The sequence below is a fragment of the Drosophila persimilis genome, unplaced genomic scaffold (assembly GCF_003286085.1).
Source record: "Drosophila persimilis strain 14011-0111.01,24,50 unplaced genomic scaffold, DperRS2 tig00000520-arrow-pilon, whole genome shotgun sequence".
In the NCBI taxonomy this organism is placed as follows: domain Eukaryota; kingdom Metazoa; phylum Arthropoda; class Insecta; order Diptera; family Drosophilidae; genus Drosophila; species Drosophila persimilis.
Genome location: NW_020825317.1, coordinates 735951 through 756423, shown reverse-complemented (window position 1 = coordinate 756423; position 20473 = coordinate 735951). Strand labels below are relative to the sequence as shown.

The 20473-nt window shown below is 47.0% G+C and overlaps 1 protein-coding gene across 1 annotated transcript; it reads right to left on the bottom strand.

Moving 5' to 3' along the window:
- Window positions 1-13553: 13553 nt before the first annotated feature.
- LOC6603401 (E3 ubiquitin-protein ligase RNF185) lies at window positions 13554-14771 on the bottom strand. Its single transcript, XM_026990080.1, has 4 exons — window positions 14491-14771; window positions 14175-14449; window positions 13976-14142; window positions 13554-13895 (listed from the first exon to the last, which is right to left on the bottom strand). Exons 1-4 carry the CDS (start codon window positions 14746-14748, stop codon window positions 13795-13797), a joined length of 801 nt encoding a protein of 266 aa, XP_026845881.1. The 5' UTR covers window positions 14749-14771; the 3' UTR covers window positions 13554-13794.
- Window positions 14772-20473: the final 5702 nt, after the last annotated feature.

Below are 20473 nucleotides of genomic sequence, written 5' to 3'. Positions count from 1 at the left end.
ACAGGCACGTTCTCGGTTCTCGTATTCGCCAGCCCGACGCCTTCCTTAGCTAGTACGTCCGCCGTCTCGTTTCCTTCGATGCCCTGGTGGCTGGGAATCCAGTAGATCCGCACTGACTTTGTCGTGCTTAGGGTATCTAGTGCCTCCCTGCTCGCCAAGACATTTCTGGAACTGACTGCGGACGACTGCATGGATCTTATCGCCGCTTGGCTGTCGACGAATAGGTTAACCACATCGTGTGCTCTTTCAGTGAGAAGAGCGACCTCTGCTGCTTTCCTGATGGCAAAAACCTCTGCCTGGAATATGCTACAATGGTCCGGTAGCTTATATGACAGCCTTATCTCAGGGTCTGTACAGTATAGGCCCGCTCCTACTCCTCCGTCCATCTTGGAGCCGTCCGTATATATATTGAGGTGTCCGTTTGGTCTCTTCCGATTTTCCAGTCTTCAGGTCCCAAAGATGCAGTTGTTTTTACGTCGAGGCATGTTTGGGGGATCATGTAATCAGTTGATCTGGTCATTTCCCTTGCAATTGAACTATGCCCGTATTCTTGTGGCGACATATTTCCTGAAACGATGAGGCGTTGTGCTGCCTTTCCTGCAGTCAGACGGGCGTGGATGTCTAGGGGTTCGATTCCAAGTTGGGTTTCGAGTGCTTTTGTGGGGGTTGACCTCAGCGCCCCTGTAATATAGAGCAAAGCCTGTCGCTGAGTCCTTTCCATAAGCTTATGATACGTTTTCTTTCCAGTAGCTTGCCACCACACTAAGACTCCATACAGCAGAGTTGGCAACACCACCGAGATGTAAATCCAATGCATCAGAGCCGGAGACAGGCCCCATGTGCTGCTGAGCATCTTCTTGGATGCATAAAGCGCAATGGTGGCCTTCTTCACCCTTTCCAATACATTGGGTTTCCATGCCAGTTTACTATCCAGTACTGTGCCCAGGTATTTGACTTGTGTTTTTGGGGTTAGCCTAGTTTGATTGATCTTCGGGGGGGTCCATATCGGTACCTTGTATCTCTTGGTAAAGAGGATGAGGTCCGTCTTGTCCGCATTGATACTGAGTCCTACTTCTTCCGCCCACTCGCGTATCTCCCTGAGTGTACGTTCCATTATGGAGCTGAGGGTCGATGGGCAAACACCCGTAATAAGTATGCTTATGTCGTCCGCATAAGCTGTTATTATTGGGGCCTTCCTTTCGTATCTCTTGATGAGGTCGTCGACCACCAGATTCCACAGGAGGGGCGACAGGACTCCACCCTGGGGTGTGCCTCTGTGTGCCTCTTTCACCATGGAAGCGGTGCCCCACTCTGATTGCACCCGTCTGCAACCTAGGAGGTTCCTTATCCACAGGTTGATTGCTGGGTGTGTATTAGTCGCTACCAGGCAATTTGTTATTGCTTCCGTAGCCACGTTGTTGAATGCTCCGCAGATGTCCACGAATACTCCCAGTGCATACTTTTTATTGTGAAGGGCTTTCTCAATGGTAGCTACTACCGAGTGTAGTGCGGTCTCCACCGATTTCCCTTTAGTATAGGCATGCTGGTTGGTTGACATCAGTCCCCCTACCTCATTCCTGATGTGTAAGTCCAGCAGCTTTTCTAGTGTTTTTAATATAAAGGAGGTAAGGCTTATCGGTCTATAGTCCTTGGGACTCACATGGCTGCACTTTCCTGCCTTTGGGAGGAGGACAACTCTCGAGGTTCTCCATTGGATAGGGATATAGCCAGTACTTATACAAGCTGTGAATATTGCGGAGAGCCATGGGGTAATCGCCTCTTTGGTCACCTGCATCATGGCTGGGAATATCCCGTCAAGTCCTGGTGCTTTTGTGCCCGCAAAGGAGTCTATTGCCCAGTGGATTCACTTGGTGGTTAACAGATCTGTTGGGGGCGTTGTTCCTCGGTTGCTAGGTCCTGGTGCTCTTTGGCATCAGCGACCTCGGTGCAACCAGGGAAATGTTCCTCCATTAGTGCTGTTAGGGCTTCGTCACTGCCCTCTGTCCACTGTCCGTCATCTAGCTTTAATTGGCTTTGTATGGTAGGCTGCTTAGAGAGCAGCTTCCGTAGTCGTGCGGTTTCTGGTACTTTCTCGATGTTGGAGCAGAAGGTCCTCCACGAGTTCCGTTGTGCTTTACGTATTTCCTTCTTGTAGCTCCTGAGTAGGAGTCTGTATTCCTCATAGACGATCCCTTCGTTCGCTTGTTTGGCGATCTTAAAGAATTCCTTGAGGTTGTCCCTTTGAAGAGAGAGATCCCGGCTCCACCAGAGTGGCTTGGACCTCTTCTTCGTCCTCGAGGGTTTGCACGTTGTGTGGTAGGCGTCCAGTAACGCGTTGGATATGGTCTCTAGAGACTTCTCTATGTCCTTCGCGGATTTCACTGTGCCCGGACTCTCGAGCTTCGAAGTAACTGTCTTTTTAAACTTTTTAAACTGAATGTACTTGTGATCTAAGAAGGAGGGTCCTCGAAAGACCCTCTGTGGCATCTGGGCGTAATATAGTCGGCCCTCCTCTACTCGCTGCTAGGCCCAGGCTAGCTTGACCTTCTCCTCCTGGGAGATGTCTACTTTACCTTGCAGCCGGCTTTTGATATTGAGGGCCGCTTTGTATTGTGCTTTGGCCTTCATCCCCTCCTTGGAACGCTTCGGCCCTTCCCTACGCAGGGAGCTGGTGCCTGGTTCCGGCGAGCGGAGAAGGCTCTCTTCCTCCGTCCTGCTCAGAGAGAGCCCGCTCTCCAGATCCGTGTCTGTGTCGACTACGGCATCTGTGCGCTCAACTTGCAGGCTGCGGAGTGAGTTGTTTTTGTTGTTGTTGTTGTGGCAGTAGCTTTACAACTGACTTGGCCTGCTCCCTCCAAGTCTGAGGTGTGACCGCTGGCGACACGCAGAGAGGATTGCTCCTCCCCGTGCCCGCCGGTGGTAGCAGTCACGCTTCCCACCGACGTTTGGGTTGACATCCCAACCCGTGCTTTATCCTTCTTCGCCTCCATATTTGGCCCGAGGGTCCATACTGGTTAATATTTTTCGGGGGGGCCTGACCGCCAGGCACCTCTAGCCATGGCCCTGGTTCGGTTCCCCCGACTTTGAATCGGGAAGACGCCGGACCATAGCCTTAGCTAGACACTGCATTACCCCGGACAGAGCAAGCGACAGTGCATTACCCTTGTCCGGGGTAATGCAGTGTCCATTGCCCAGCCGGCACCCTCGTGTAGGGTTCAGCTACAGGATTTTCGCCATTTATGTATGTAATTATGATTTATGTAACTTATACAATTTATTTTATATGTAGTTTGGTATCGCTGTCCGCTGCTTTATTTCGTCGTTCTCTTTCGTAGTGACCAGACGCTTTTTTTTGCGCTCCGTTTTTTTCCTTTTGTTTGGCATAAACAACCGGTGTTTTCGTGAATAAACTTTAATTAACTTCCGAACCATCCTGCAATCTGTAAATCTGCATCTGTGTTAAAACATTATTTAACTTTTTATTTTTCGGCGTCGGTTAGTCGTGTTTGTGTTGTTGCAGTGAGTACGCATTGTAATGCAATGTATTGCATTACAGCCTGCTCTTGTAGCTTTTGTTGTGCTACCACTCTCTCCCTATAACCTCCCTAAACTTAAATACCTGCTCTTTCTCTCTCGCTCTCGAAACTTTCTGTTCAGTAGCCCTCTGTCTCATTAGCTGCTACTGCAACTGCTCTCCTCTCCTCCTATTAGCGTTTGTCTGGCACACTGGTCTGTTACCTATTTGGTTTAAAATCTTATTTGATTTTATTAATGTTTATTATTATTATTTATTATTATTTTTGAATTTTTTTCTGTTTCGTAGTGCACACAAAATGCGCTGGTTTTACGGCTCTCTTGAGAGATGCCATCTCAAAACGTTATGGCTTGCACTACAGTTGTTAGGCATGCCGTGCGTCTGAGAATGACATGGTAATATTTATGAGGCAGACGCGGAAGGGCTTTAAGGAGCTGACCGTTTTCTTTAAATAGCAGTACGATCGGCTCCTAGCCATGGAGTCGCAGTTTATCAGTCTGCAACTGCTTGATAAGTCTCCGAGGCGCAAAAGGGTCACTCCGCGGGATCTCCTTCCATCCTGCTTCCACCCTTCCAAAAAATTAACTTCTCTTTTAGTAACGTATCAGAATGTTAGCGGCTTACGTAGTAAGCTCAGCATTCTTTTCCGGGATAGTGTTGCATTTGCTTCCCACGTTATTGTGTTTACTGAAACCTGGTTAAAGCCGGACATTCTTAGTTCCGAGGTTTTGGCAGGTCGGTACACAACTTTTAGAAAGGACCGTTCGTCTCGACGTGCAGGAGGGGTTCTAATTGCAGTGGACTCTTACGTCACGTCAGAACACTTCACAGTCCAAGTTCAACAGGAACTGGAATTCCTGTGTGTAAAACTGATTCGTCCCGCTTTCGCTATATTCATTACTTGCTCGTATATCCCACCTTCTTCGGATATTTCAATTTATGATCAGCACTTGTCCGCTTTAACCGCTGTTGCTTCCTCGCTATCTGATAAAGATCGTATGATAGTTCTTGGTGACTTCAACCAGGAACTGTTTGGTCTTCGGTAAACGAGTCTAGTATCCTAGTGCCCATGTCACGACATGACTTTGTTGACGGCTTGCTTGACCTGTCCCTGTCTCAAGTCAATCATGTGAAAAATTCCTTGGGTCGATTGCTTGATCTGTGCTTTGTTTCGGATCCGACCATAGTGTTGTTAGCCCAAGCCTTTCCGCTCACTACAACTGAAGACGCCCACCATCATACTTTCGAAGTGCCGCTAGATATAGGACCAACTGTATTGGATCAGCCGACGAGGCTACCTAAACGCTTTCGTAAAGCCGAGTTTGCGGAGCTTAATAACTTAGCAAGAAATAAGATTTTGTTTTTTTTGACTGTTTTTTTTTTGTCAGAAATTTGAAAATGAAACATATCGATGAAAAGAAGGACCGAAAAATAAAAACCTAAAAAGTAAGCAAACGAGTGGTAACGTTGTGAGTTGCTCGCCGGACCGCAACTCTACATTTATACCCAATAATCAGTCAGTATGGCTCTCCTCCGGCGGACGCCGCTATTATTAAACGACACGACAAAGAGTGCGTGCGAGAGAGACAGAAAATCAGTCTGAGCGTGACGTCGGGCGCTGCGTAGCCACTGCAAATTGATTTGTTCCTCTTGTCTATAAAAATGATCTGATCTGATCCAGATTCAGCAACCGGAGAGATACGGTCATTCTCTATGATTGTGCGTTTCTAGTTTTCTCGAATCTGCAATATTGTGGATGCAACAGATTTTCGTCTTTTGTGGGGGCGGAAGGGGGTGGGGCGAAATTTGGAGATATACGTTTTATAGTGAGATCCATCAGGAGTGTGGATACCAAATTTGTTTACTCTAGCCTTAATAGTCTCTGAGATTTGTGGATGCCACACATTTAAGTCCTTTGCGGGAGCGGCAGGGGGTGTGGCGAAATTTTTAGACAAACCTGTCAGTCGTAATTATTGACCACGAAAGCGCCGGAGTGACGAGTTTCAAGCAAATCCAATCAAATTTTCAAATGAGTTTCCACCATGTTTCAACAATATAGGTTTTTTGAGGTTAGAAAAAAAACCAGACGTGATGGAGGAAATCTGACCTTGGATTTGTGTTCAGGGTCCCAAAATACATACTCTGGTCAGCCGCGCATGACACTATTTTTTTTGGGGCTGTGTTATCGCTGGTTTGCAGATTTTAATCGTGGTCGTAGCTCAGTCGATGATGAGTCCCGTGAAGGTCGTCCAAAATCAGTTTTTGTGCCACAAAACATCGATGGTGTGCGTGAACTTATAGTGCAAGATCGACATGTGACATATTGTAAGATAGAGGCATCCTTGCACACTAACTCCACTTCAATAAATTCCATTTTCCATGAACACTAAGTTGCAAAAAATTTTTGTTCTCGTTGGATACCTTATAACTTATCAATCAAAAAAGGCTCGCGTCGATTGGAGTGATAGGTGATGAATGATGGATATATGCGTATGAGCCGGAAACTAAACAGCAATCGACCGTGTGGGTGTTTCTAGATGAGCCAAATCCAACAGAAGTTGTTTGAGCACGAAGCACTTTGAAGCAAATGGTTGCCTGTTTCTTCGGGAGAATGGGTCATGTGGCCATTGTTCTGCTAGAGCAACGTAGGACTGTCAATTCTGAGTGGTAAACAACCATTTTTTTGCCGGAGGTCTTTGGAGAAATTCGCCAAGCCAACTGCCAAACACGAATCGTTCTCCATCAATATCAAGGCGATCTCTCGACAAATCTCGACAAACAGATCAATTTTCCTACAGTCAAAACATCGAATTGACGACTCATCCGCCCTTCAGTCCTGACTTGGAACCCAATGACTTCTTTTTATTTCTTACAAAAACTGCGTGGTCAACGATTTACGAGCGCCGAAGAAGCAGTTCTAGAGTTCAAAAACCAAGTTTTGGAGGTGTCTCAAAAGGGATTGAAAAATTGCTATGAGCATGGTTCTAACGAATGCAAAAGTGTATTGATGGAGTGGATTGATGAGAGGGAATGTATTAAAAAACGAGGGGGAACGTTGTGAGTTGCTGCGGACACCGCAACTCTACATTTATAGCCGATACTAAGTCAGTATGGCTCTCCTCCGGCAGACGCCGCTAATATTAAGCGACACGACAAAGAGTGCGTGCGAGAGAGACAGAAAATCAGTCTGAGCGTGACGTCAGGCGCTGCGTAGCCAGTGCAAATTGATTTGTTCCTTTTGGCTACAAAAATGATCCGATCTGATCCAGATTCAGCAATCGGATAGATATGGTCGTTATCTATGATTCTGCGTTTTTAGTTTTCTCGAATCTGCAATATTGTGGATGCAACAGATTTTCGTCCTTTGTGGGGGCGGAAGGGGGTGGGGCGAAATTTTGAGATATACGTTTTATAGTGAGATCTAACAGAAGTGCGGATAACAAATTTGGTTACTCTAGCGTTAATAGTCTCTGAGATTTGTGGATGTCCCAGATTTTCGTCCTTTGCGGGGGCGGAAGGGGGTGTGGCGAAATTTTGACACAATATGGTCAAGGTCCGATATTACAGATGTGTGGATACCAAATTTGGTTACTCTGGCTGTTACAGGTTCTGAGATCCTTGAACTCATATTTTGCAATTGGCAAAACATACCATGAAACCTGTGTGTTAGAGAGAGACAGAGCGAGAAAGAATGAAATTGTTTTCTTGATTCTGGCTAAACTAATGATACGATTCAATTCAGATTCTGCAGTTTAAAAGATATGGTAATTCTCTACGATTCTGCGTATATTCTGAAATATTTTTGTAGCAGTGACATATCACAGAAGTCTGGATCCAAAACATCGTTGCTCTAGCTCTTATAGTCTTTGAGCACTAGGCGCTGAAGGGGACGGACAGACGGACGGACGGACGGACAGACGGACAGACAGACAGGGCTCAATCGACTCGGCTATTGGTGCTGATCAAGAATATATATACTTTATGCGGTCGGAAACGATTCCTTCTGGACGTTACACACATCCACTTTTACCACAAATCTAATATACCCCAATACTCATTTTGAGTATCGGGTATAAAAATAAAATCATTTTCATTTAAAAGCTTTGGTTCATATTTGCTATTCCCGAAATATAAAAAGCAGCCCTCGTATAAATGTCGCTCGTTATGCAGCAGAGCCCTGCGGTCGGTTCTTCCTGGGATCCGAGCGTAACAAACTTTGTCTTGGTAGAGCTTAGTGCACGTGATGGAATTGGAATAACTTCAATTCAATTTCCTTGTTAGTAGTATTAAAGAAAATTCTATTTGTAAATTAAGAATGATGATCAAAAGTATAATTTGTTACTTAGTTCTGGAGATAAAAGAACATATTGAAATGAAACTATTGAACTAACGTCAGTTGAGAAATTTCGTTATTTGGTTATGTATGTATTTCCGTTTATAATTTACAACTAATTTATAATTATCAATATATAAAGGCGATCCAGAGCATACAGAAATAATTGGTTTTTTTTTATTTTTTTTTTCCTTTTTTTTATTTTTTTTATATTAATAATATTGTGGCCGTCAGCCGTCGGGTGCTACAGGGGGATAAACGGATGTCGGGTCGGCTCGTCACAACTGTATACTCGGAACGGGGCACAGGCGCCTCGGGTTCATGGCTTGCCCTGGATCCAAGGCGACTGTGCTCCGCGTCATAGGATACAGGTGGGCACGAGCGAACCGGCACCCGCCGTAACTGTACACACCGGCGGAAGTGCGACTATACTCTCCCCGTGAGGGCGGCTGGAAACAGGTCCTGGTACGGTCATGTCTCTGCCAGGATGCTGGCTAATTGTAGTCGGGCGGAGAGAAGAAAACTCTCAGTGAAATAACCCCAATCCAAGGTGACACTGTCATATGCCGAGGGATGCATGGCCGAGGGGGTGCTCGGTCGCTTATATGCGGACTCTGGATACCTGCCGACCTCCAGTTTTAATAAGGCTTCCCGGAGCACGCGGCCTATGCCCCGGGCGACTAACCCCTTTCCGCCTACTCGTGGGATCAAATATGCCAAATTTAAATATTACAACAAAAAACACCGCAAAGGAGCACGGCACTCCTCCTAAAGTGCCGGAGGGAAAAGACCATCCCTCTACAAATGCATCTGGGAAACCAGTGCCCAAAAAGACGGGGAAGGAGACTAAGTCGGTCCACCGTCTCGAGGCAGCAGGCGCTGTGAGGAGAGGACCGAAAAGCCAATCGGGCCAATCCACGTCGGGGGGTTACCGGGGTTACCGGTTACCGGGGGGACGACCATGCAGAGCGATATCGCGGCTGGCGGACCCCTTGGGACCGGGAACCCCTTGACAACCCTGGCAGGCGGCGCCTCTGCCTCGAAAGATAGGCCCAAGTTCCAGGACAAAAGACGTGCGGCCTTCATCCTGGGCAACGACGACCCGGTGTTCCTGGCGTCTGCCCAGGGAATCGAATCGCGGCGATGGGCCAAGACAGTCCTACCCGAGTACCAGCCAGCCAAAGCTGGCAAGGCCACAGCCAAGGCCCCAAGCAAGCGGCAACGCTCGGCGGAGGACACCGCCACACAAGTCCAACAGGCCAAGAGGACAAAGACATTGAGCAACCGCTCGTTTGCCGAGGTGGCGAGGGGAAAAACCCTGATTGGAGTCCTAGACAGGGGCTCTAAAGACGGGCAGATCCCTAGGGACAAGTGGCACCTCGTGGAAAACGAGCTCCAAGACCGTTTCCTCCAGGAGTTGGAGGAGAATGGAGGACCACCGCCCAAGTGTGAGGACGCCGGGTGGCACCAAGGCAGGGTGAAAGCCATCGCCTACCAAGATGCTCGCTCGGTGGCCCTCTACGCGAAGGCGGTAGCGTCGCTCAAGGAGGTCTACCCAGGAGCCCAGCTGGAGGTCGTGAAGTGGGAGGACATCCCCAGCAAGCCGAGGGCCAGAGCGTGGGTCTCGGCGAAGCCTGCAGAGCCGGATAAGATTCTCCGGATTCTGCAGGTCTGCAACCCCCACCTTCCCACAGCCGATTGGAAGGTGGCCAAAGTAGAGGAGAGCAACGGGCAGAGGCGCCAAATTATCCTCGTCCTGAACGAGGAGTCAGTCAGACTTCTCCACGACACGGAGGGCGCTGTGGACTACGGCTACAAGAAAGTAGTCGTAGTACCGTACAAGTCCGACTCCAAAGGCATGCAGCCGACGGTCGAGCCAGACCTGGAGCCCCCGGAGATCTCTAGTATGGAGATCAAGCCTGCGGTGTCAGACGTGGCATCAGTGGTGTCGGATGACATCTTAGATGGTTACGTCTCAGACGTGAGCGATCTCACTAGGGATCTCAAACACATCGGGGTCGCGGAGGAGTTGGACTCTTCGGAGAGCGACCACGACAGGACAATGGTGGAGGTGGACCTCAGGAATGTCACTGATACTCCTGCAGATAAACCTCCACCATTGTAAGGCAGCATGCGCTGCTCTCCTGCTCCACCTAGCCAAGGGTGGAGCCGACATAGTCCTCATTCAGGAGCCCTGGATCCTCGGAAACAGGGTCTCTGGTCTGAGGACTCCTGACTATAAGCTATACGTAGCTGACTCCGCAGGTAAAACTCGCACCTGCATCCTTGCAAAAAGAGATTTGCACTTATTTTTGCTCCCAAATTTCAGCAATGAAGACCAAACAGCAGTGAGCCTCGAAGGCCAGGGGTGCTCACTGAGAATCTGCTCCACGTACATGGGTCACGACCAACCAGACCCCCCTCTACAGGCGCTCAGGGCGCTAATCACAGACTGCGAGGCCAAGGACACCGGCGACGCCAATGCACACCACTGCCAGTGGGGAAGCACTGACACCAACGAAAGGGGTGAGTACCTTTTCAACTATTTACTGACCACTCAGATGGTCCTTTTAAATATGTGGAGTGATCCCACCTTCATTATTAAAAACCGCAAGGAGGTCCTGGACCTCACACTTGACTCTCATGAGTTACACGGGAACATCGTATCCTGGAGGGTCCTGGAAGAGCACTCCTTCTCGGACCACAGGTACGTGGAAGCCGTATTCTCTTTTTCACTACCAAGACCAGCTCAATTTCGGAACCTTAGGCGGACAAACTGGGCTCGGTACTCAGACCACCTCTGTCGTGTTCTCCCTGAGACTCCACCTGAGGAGGAGATCTCCAGGGAAGCCACGACTCATCTTGTTAAACTATTTACCGACGCCTGCAATGAGGCGCTCGATAAATCCTGCCCCTCTAGCAAGAGCAGAGGCCGGAAGAAACCTGAATGGTGGAGTCCGAAACTGAGGGAACTCCGGAAAGCCTCCCGAAGACTCTTCAATAAAGCTAAGGCTGAAAACGCTGAGCAGAACTGGGCCGATTACAAGGCCAGTCTGTCAGTTTACAATAAAGAACTGAGGAAAGCCAAACGCGCCTCATGGCGTAAGTTCTGTAGCGACATTGAGAATAACTCGGAAGCCTCGCGCTTGCGCAAAGTTCTCTCCAAGACTACACCCACTCTGGGCTACCTGAAGAACGCCGACCAATCATGGACAACGTCCAGCAATGAGTCGCTAAATCTTCTCCTTAACACCCACTTTCCCGGCTGCGTTGAAAACAGACCACACTACATCGCGGCTCCCTCCGTTGCCTCAAGTGTTATCATGAACCTGCTAAGCCAGGAGAACATTTCCTGGGCAATAAAAAGCTTCAAACCATACAAATCCGCGGGACCAGATGGCATCATCCCTGCCCAACTGATTCACGCTGGACAAAAAGCCACTAATTGGCTCAAAAGGATATACGAGGGAATCTTCTCCCATGGATATATCCCGGAAACCTGGCTTCATACCAAAGTCGTCTTCATCCCCAAGGCAGGAAACCCCTCGCACACTGCCCCCAAAGATTTCAGACCCATAAGTCTATCGTCCTTCCTTCTGAAGACGATGGAACGGCTTTTGGGGATGCATCTCACGGTAAATATTCCGCCTAGTCTATTCTCAGACTCCCAGCATGCCTATCGGAAAGGAAGATCCACCGAAACGGCCCTATACACGATCACATCGATCATAGAAGCGTCCCTCAACTGTAAGGAGTACACCCTGGTAGCCTTCCTCGACATAGAAGGCGCCTTTAATAACATCCTCCCGAGGCATCACTGGGGACGTCAACGTCCACCAGATTTGTCAGTAGAGGCACCCCGCAGGGCGGAGTCCTCTCGCCCCTCCTATGGAACGTGGCAGTGAACGAACTGCTGCGGGAGATAGAGGGGGGTGGCTGCCGCGTGGTGGCGTATGCGGAAGATGTTGCTATAGCATTCTCGGGTAAATTCCCGCAGACGCTGTGTGAGTGCCTGACAAGCACTCTCATGAAGATGTCAAAATGGGCAGACAAATGCGGGTTAGGCGTCAACCCGTCTAAAACGGAACTGGTGCTCTTCACTAGGAAGTACAAAGTCCCGGCACTGATTCCCCCAAGACTATGTGGGGAAGCGCTAATCTTCAGCAACAACGCCAAGTATCTTGGTCTAGTCCTCGATAGAAAGCTCGATTGGAAATTGAGCATAGAGGATAGAGTAAAGAAGGCCACAGTAGCCCTCTATACTTGCAGGAAAGCCATCGGACTAAGATGGGGAATGACCCCCTATATAGTTCGGGGGCTGTACACCACCATCATACGACCGATCATGCTCTATGGAGCGGTAGTATGGTGGCCAGCCTTAGACAAAAGGACATGCCTCAATAAACTCAGCAGAGTTCAACGCATGGCAGAGCTATGCATAACTGGCGGGCTACGCACTACTCCAGGGGAAGCCCTGGATACTGTGCTGGACCTCCTCCCCATAGATCTCATGGGAAAGAAAGTGGAAAGCGTCCGCGGTTGGGCACTCGGGAATCCTGACGAGACACCCGCAATTACCAGAGAGGACAGATTATTGTGTCCCTAGTGATCAACTCTCGACGCCTTTCCAGGTATCAATCCCACTTAGGGAGGACTGGGAGATGGGCGAACCAGGACCCGCAAATGCGGTTCACTTCTACACTGATGGCTCAAAGTTAGACGGCCGCGTGGGAGGCGGAGTCTACTGCAGCGAGCTGAACATCAGTCATTGCTTCAGGCTCCCGGACCACTGCAGTGTGTTCCAAGCGGAGGTTGTAGCCATCAAGGAGGCCATTTCCATCGTCTCCAAATTACTTCTAGACACGCACTTAGTGTGCGTTTTCTCGGACAGCCAAGCAGCTATTAAAGCTCTAGGCTCAATATCGTCGAACTCAGCGACTGTAAATGACTGCCGCAGGTCTCTGCACGAGATCGAAGATCAGTTAGACCTCTTCCTTATATGGGTCCCAGGCCACAGGGACATCGAGGGGAACGACGCCGCCGACGAGCTAGCAAGGCAGGGTACTACAATTCCTCTCCTTATGGAGAGGGAGCAGGTAGCGATGCCTCTGGCTACGTGCAGGCTTCTAACGCACGAATTGTTCGAGCAAAATGCCAATAGGAGATGGCAGCAAACATGTTCCTGTAACATCTCAAGATTGATATGGCCATATCGATCGAAGAAGCGCTCAGCCGAGCTGTATAGGCTCAGCAGAGCACAGTGCTCTGCAGTTACCCGAGCCATTACGGGACACTGGCAGATTGGCACTCATGCCTCTAGACTGTCAATCCCTCATAACGACTTCTGCAGGAGTTTTCGCGACGAGGAAGAGGAGGAATCGGTCCCCCACTTCTTCTGCCACTGCCCGGCCCTTGGAAATCGTCGTCTTCGTTTTCTCGGGGCTGCTTTCCTCACAGACATTTCGGACCTGGCCGAAATCAAACCGGGGACCTTGTCCAGATTCATCCAAGCCTCCGGATGGGACTGCCCTTAATTTGCAACAGCCTGTTTCTCCACGGTTTTTAGGCACTGGGAAGGGGCACACGCCCATGCGGCACCACAACGGACCTTCTACAGGTCCAAGTGAGCTTGGGAGGGTTTCATCACTCCCCCAGGCTACCGCCTGAACCTAACCTAACTAATAATATTGTGGGGCCACACCCACAACTAAACCCTTTTTGTGGTTTTTTCATTCAGGACGCTGAATATTTTTTGTGAATTGATCGCATTATAACCAGTAAACTCGGATTTCAATGCACTGGTGTGTGATAGTTTCGTAATTGCTGAAATTCCGCTGCTGGAACTGCTTTTTGATGTTTTGCGATTTTCCTTAACGGTTTAATGTCAATGGTGTTGTTGTCATTTTCATATACGGCTGTGTGATTTTTATGCAAAGAGTAACCATCCGATGCACAGAAAAGCCAAATAAAGAAACAGCTTGGAAAGTGTCTGTTCGTCTTCGTATTGCGTGGTGCCGCGATTGGCAGCTAAAAGTTAGAGAGAAGTAGGCAAATAAAGAGACTGGCCATACGACATAGGAAAAGAACAATAAAGCAAACGAACTCACCAGGCGGACGCGGTTCACCAAAATTAAGTGAAGATGTAATAAAACCAAAAGGAAAAGCGCCAATGCCGAACGACATATGAAACCCATCACCAAATCCAAAGCCAGGGAAACCAGGCACCGGTTCTGGCTCGGTGCGGTGGCCAGCGGGTCGTGGGGGAACTTTATTGCTGAACTTTATATTGAACTTTATTCTATTCACCGAGGATCCTCTTGCCGCGTGCTATTTCGACCATAAAGTGGTATGACTTTGTCTCTGTCAACTGCAGCCTTGCATACGGGGCAGAGTTTACGACTGGGACGCGTCAATAGCCACTGGTGTAAGCAGGGCCAGCAGAACAAATGTCCGCACATGCTAACCACGGCATCTTTTGCTGTGTCCAAGCATATGTTACACTCATAAAGTGATTCATCACTATGTTCCTTATCGTTAGAACTGTTGCCAGTTGTGTCCTTTTTATCAGCACTTAAGCCTGGCTCAGAGTCAGTCGGTACTGACTGTGCGTCCCAGAATCGACAGATTTATTCAAATCAGCAATGTTTCCACCAGCAAGAGAACTCCCCGAAAATGAGTACGATGTACTGGAAGCAGCCCCTTCTTCCTCCGAAACTACCAACGTGGGCCTTCCAAACTGTCGCAATTGAGTTGTAATATGTTCATTATGTTTTTCATTGTTCAGATGCTCTGTGACTGTGTCAGTACTGTTGACGTTGCTGCTTCCACTATATGTTGAGTTGGGCTGCTCCAGTATTGCAGCCAGTTGCGGCATTTCCATGGTTGATCCAGGCTTTCACTTTATAAGCAGGGACCATAATCATTATAAATTATATTTAAAAAATCACAAAATTAAAATGTAAATTAAGTTTAAAGAACATTCTTCGGTGACATTATTTTTATAAATTATACTAGGCAACAAAATTTAACATTTTATTTACACTTCTAAGCAAACCAACGTTTTCTGATAGATTTGGCGCTAACATTTTATACCCGATACTCAAAATGAGTATTGGGGTATATTAGATTTGTGGTAAAAGTGGATGTGTGTAACGTCCAGAAGGAATCGTTTCCGACCCCATAAAGTATATATATTCTTGATCAGCATCAATAGCCGAGTCGATTGAGCCATGGCTATCTGTCCACAAACGACGAAAATCTGTGGCATCCACAATTTTAAAAATACGAAAAAGCCAAAAACGCAATCGTACAGAATGACCATATCTTCTAGACTGCAGAACCTGAATTGGATCGTATCATTATTATAGCCAGAATGAAGAAAACAATTTCATTTTTTCTCGCCCTGTCTCTCTCTAACACACACGTATCATAGGCTTGGCGTAGCGTAAAACATTAGCGCCTCGATCTCAGAGACTATAAAAGCTAGAGCAACCAAATTTTTGATCCACACTCCTGTGATATCGGACCATGACGAGCTAGTTTTAAAAATTCCGCCACACCCCCTTCCGCTCACGCAAAGGACGAAAATCTGGGGCATCCACAAATTTCAGAGACTATCAAGGCTAGAGTAACCAAATTTGGTATCCACACTTCTGTTAGATCTCACTATGAAACGTATATCTCAGAATTTCGCCCCACCCCCATCCGCCTCCACAAAGGACGAAAATCTGTTGCACCCACAATATTGCAGATTCGAGAAAACGCAGAATCATAGATAACGACCATATCTATCCGATTGCTGAATCTGGATCAGATCGGATCATTTTTGTAGCCAAAAGGAACAAATCAATTTGCAGTGTCTACGCAGCGCCCGACGTCACGCTCAGACTGATTTTCTGTCTCTCTCGCACGCACTCTTTGTCGTGTCGTTTAATATTAGCGGCGTCTGCCGGAGGAGAGCCATACTGACTTAGTATCGGCAAGCAAATTTACTGGTCAGAGCAATTGTAGATATCAAACATTTAGGGGAATTCCTATTTTGTGGAAATTTAAGGGGATTCAATTTTTGCAATAGAAATGTGTTGAAATGTGTTTGTGAACTATCAATGCAATCAGACGAGTTTGGTAAAGACATTTTTTATACGCAAACTTAATTTTCCAATGTTTCCTAATTTTAATTGGTTTTAGAGATAAGGAACCAATAACCAATTTTTTTATACTATCAATATCTTTTTTACATGGTTTTATCAGGAACCAATCTACCGTGTAAAAATAGAATTAGATGTACTTTATGTTTTCAGCCAATACGTTTAGATTTCGGTTTAGGGGCTCCCGGTTTTACAAATTTTTGGTATCGATATGTTTCAATTTCTCATCGGATCTGGCAAACAAAAACAGCTGACCTGGTTGCTTTGAACGTATACAGCGTGATAAAAATGCTTTTCTTCTTGGACGTTGACATGCAATGACTGCATCTTTCAAGGGGCGATGCAGTTACTGCACCGTCAAGTGGCCCGTGTGACACCAGCAGAAGGCTGTTACGCGCGGATCCCAGGCAAAACGCAGCCCTCCTCCCGCCCAACCGACCGAGGGGCGCTGCCGCATGACGCGCGGTGCGTAGCCGAACCAAACGCGAACATTCAAGAAAGATAGATATTAGACTAACATTCGAGGAAAATTAGCACTAAACTCACTAAGAAACTAAGCATGCAATCAAAATACAAATACCACTACAGTTACTAATTAATCGAAAGGTGTGTAAGGATTCATAATTTAATAAGAGGAAGAGAATTAGTATTGGATATAATATGGTAGAGGGAATTATAATCCGAGCATAAGACCCTAAACGGTTCATGCAAGGAATAATTCGATCTACAAAGTGGAAGGAACAACGGTATAAAATTTCTAGTCAGTCTAACAGGAATCGTGAAGTTTATGCGGCTCTACAGATCAGGGCTGTCTATGTCACCCCTGATCAAGTTGTGCATAAATATCACACCAAGCATTATTCTACGGTTAACTAAGGATGGGAGGTTTACTAATAATAGTCTACTAGAGTAAGATGGGAGTCTTACACCCGCATCCCAGTTAAGGCCCCGCAGAGCAAAGAGTAAAAAGTTTTTCTGTACTGGTGTACTTTGTACTGAGGGCACCATACACAGGAGCCGTATTCTAAGAGCGGACGAACAAGCGAGGTATAGAGAGTCTTTGTTATATAGGGGTCGTCAAATTCCTTTGACCACCTCTTTATAAACCCAAGCACGCCCATGGCCTTATTTACCATGGTAGAAATGTGTTCGGAAAACTTTAACTTGGGGTCTAACATAACACCCAGATCATCCACCAGGGTAATTCTCTCAAGAGAACCCCCAAATAGGGTGTATGGAGCCAACAAAGGGCTAGAACGATGAAATGTCATAACTTTGCATTTCGAGGCATTAAGGTGTAACAAGTTTGCACAACACCATGACTGAAAGCTATTGAGATCGGATTGCAAGCGAGAATGAAATGAAATGTCCTTGTACTGGACACAGAGTTTAACATCATCCGCATACATAAGTACTCGAGAGTATGTTAATACTGAAGGCAAGTCATTAATAAAGAGTGTGAAGAGTAAGGGGCCTAGATGGCTGCCCTGTGGTACTCCCGAAGAAACCTTTACTGGTAAAGAGAGGGAGTTTTTGAAGAGGACTCTTTGAGACCAAGAACAAAGATAGCTAGAAATCCATCTCAGGATGTTGGGCGGAAACCCTAAAAGGTCAAGTTTATGTGCTAAAAGGGAATGGTTTACAGAGTCGAATGCTTTACTAAAGTCGGTGTAAATAACATCCGTCTGTAAGTTACCTTGAAAGCCTTTAATAATGAAAGAGGTAAACTCTAACAAGTTCGTGGTGGTTGATCGCCGCCTTATAAATCCATGCTGAGTTGGAGATATAAGTGACTTGCAGAGATGTTGCAAGTGCGGAGTTAAAACCTTCTCAAACAATTTGGGAATAGCGGATAACTTTGCTATACCTCTATAATTTTTTGCATCAGACTTGCTACCTTTTTTATGGAGAGGAATTATAAACGATTCCTTCCAGATTGGGGGGAAGCAAGAGGAATCAATGGACAGGGTGAATAGTTTAAGCAATGGTCCACACAGAGCCTCGGCGCAGTACCTGAGTACACAACCTGGTACACCGTCTGGACCCGGTGAAAACACCGGCTTAACTAGTCGAAGATCATGAAGTAGGGAATATTCATTTAACAAGGGACTGAAAATGCCGTTCGACCTCGGTAATCCGTATGGGTACGGTTGACCAGAGTAGCGTTCCTCAGAATAGGTGGTTTGGAAAAACTGGGCAAAAAGATCGGCAATTGCCTGATCATTATTTGCCGACGTATTACAAAATGATAGCGAGGATGGGTGTGCGGACGTTCTACGCTTACTGTTTACGAAGCAGTAAAACTGTTTAGGGTCCTGAGAAAAACGTATCCTGCAACGAGATAGGTAGTTCTTATAGCATTGAGCATTAAGAACTGAAAAGTTTGACCAAGCTATTACATAACGAGAGTGAGAAGTATGAGAGCCCACTTCTTGAAATTTTTTATAAAGTCTTGATTTTAAGTTTTTTAGACTGGATAACTCTTTGGTAAACCAAGGGGGCTTTCCAGATCTAATCGGACAAGAAAGCGGGACACAAGAATCAAAAAATGTGCCAAGAGCATTGTAAAAAATGTTTGTGCCTTTTGTCACATCAGTGCACAAGTACAAAGCGGACCAATCAAAATCCCTAATTGGGTTATTAAGCTTCGCAAACTCGGCTTTACGAAAGAAGCGGACACGTTCAGGTAGTCTACTCGACCGATACAATACAGTTGGTCCTATATCTAGCGACACCTCGAAAGTAGGGTGGTAGGCGTCTTCAGGTATAGTGAGCGGAAGGGCTCGGGTTAACAACACTATGGTCGGATCCGAAACAAAGCACAGATCAAGCAATCGACCCAAGGAATTTTTCACATGATTGACTTGAGACAGGGACAGGTCAAGCAAGCCGTCAACAAAGTCATGTCGTGACATGGGCACTAGGATACTAGACTCGTTTACCGAAGACCAAACAGTTCCTGGTTGAAGTCACCAAGAACTATCATACGATCTTTATCAGATAGCGAGGAAGCAACAGCGGTTAAAGCGGACAAGTGCTGATCATAAATTGAAATATCCGAAGAAGGTGGGATATACGAGCAAGTAATGAATATAGCGAAAGCGGGAAGAATCAGTTTTACACACAGGAATTCCAGTTCCTGTTGAACTTGGACTGTGAAGTGTTCTGACGTGAAGTAAGAGTCCACTGCAATTAGAACCCCTCCTGCACGTCGAGACGAACGGTCCTTTCTAAAAGTTGTGTACCGACCTGCCAAAACCTCGGAACTAAGAATGTCCGGCTTTAACCAGGTTTCAGTAAACACAATAACGTGGGAAGCAAATGCAACACTATCCCGGAAAAGAATGCTGAGCTTACTACGCAAGCCTCTTACATTCTGATAGGTTACTAAAAGAGAAGTTCGTTTTTTGGAAAGGTTGGAGCAAGACGGGAAGTTGAGGAAAAGGAAATTGAGGTTGAGGGTGGCACGCTGGAAAGATTTGGAAGCGATATGGGGGCCTATTCTTCTTCTTTGCCTTAAACTCCTTCACCACCAAATGCTCCGGCCAAAATTTGGTGGAGCAAATGGTGTCAAATTGAGTTGGGGAGATGCTTATCTTAAACGACGCTATCTCCCTGTCATAAGAGAAGTTAAATTTCTCCACCTTTAAACCCACGGCTTTTATTTTGCTTTGAATAAAAGCAGTTACATCATTAGATGTGAGGTCAGGGGCCAGCCGTGAAACAAAAACTTGTCGTTTTGGTGGGACTCCCACCAGTGGTTTAGTCACCACAGGTCTAGTACCTGTGGTGGCAATATCCGGAGGTCCGGAACGTCTATTTACTGGTGGGATCGGGATAGACGGGACAACTAGTGAACTTGCGGACACCACGGACACGGACGCTGCAGACGTACTTGGCTGCACATTCTCCGAGGCGATGAATTCGGCTACCGAATCTGCATCGCCAGCAGCTGTCGTTGCATTTGGAGCGGCAAACGAGATCAACTGCTGCACACTTGGAGTGGTCGGAGTCAGTTTTTCGGCGGCGCACGGATGAGTGACGGTTGGCACTTGCAGGTCCCGCGGAGTGACCTTTTTGCGCCTCGGAGACTCATTCAGCAGTTTTAAACCGCTAAACTGAGCCTCCATGGCTAGGAGCCGATCGTATTGGTTTTTGAAACCAACGGTCAGCTCCTTAAAGCCACTCCGCGTCTGCCTCATAAAAGATACCATTTCCTTCTCCACCGCACGGCATGCCCCGCAACTATAATGCAAGCCATTACGTTTGGCTATAGCATCAATCACGAGGCCAGAAAATCCCGCGCATTTTGCGTGGACTACGCTGTCGCAGAGCCAGCAGGGGTCATTCGGCTGATCGTGAGTGATCTGCTTCTTGCAGGTTTTTTTGGCGCAGACCACAGCGAATTCCATTTTTATTATTTAAATATTTTCTTAAGAAAATTTACGAAGAAAAATT

Bases quoted from the DNA above. Each gene is read 5' to 3' on its own strand.
- LOC6603401 (XM_026990080.1), bottom strand. From the start codon at position 14,748: ATGGAAATGCCGCAACTGGCTGCAATACTGGAGCAGCCCAACTCAACA. The intron at 14,450-14,490 runs GTCGATTCTGGG...ACTGACTCTGAG, and splicing joins TTGCTGATTTGAATAAATCT to CCAGGCTTAAGTGCTGATAA. The intron at 14,143-14,174 runs GTGAATAGAATA...TATAAAGTTCAG, and splicing joins ACGCGGCAAGAGGATCCTCG to CAATAAAGTTCCCCCACGAC.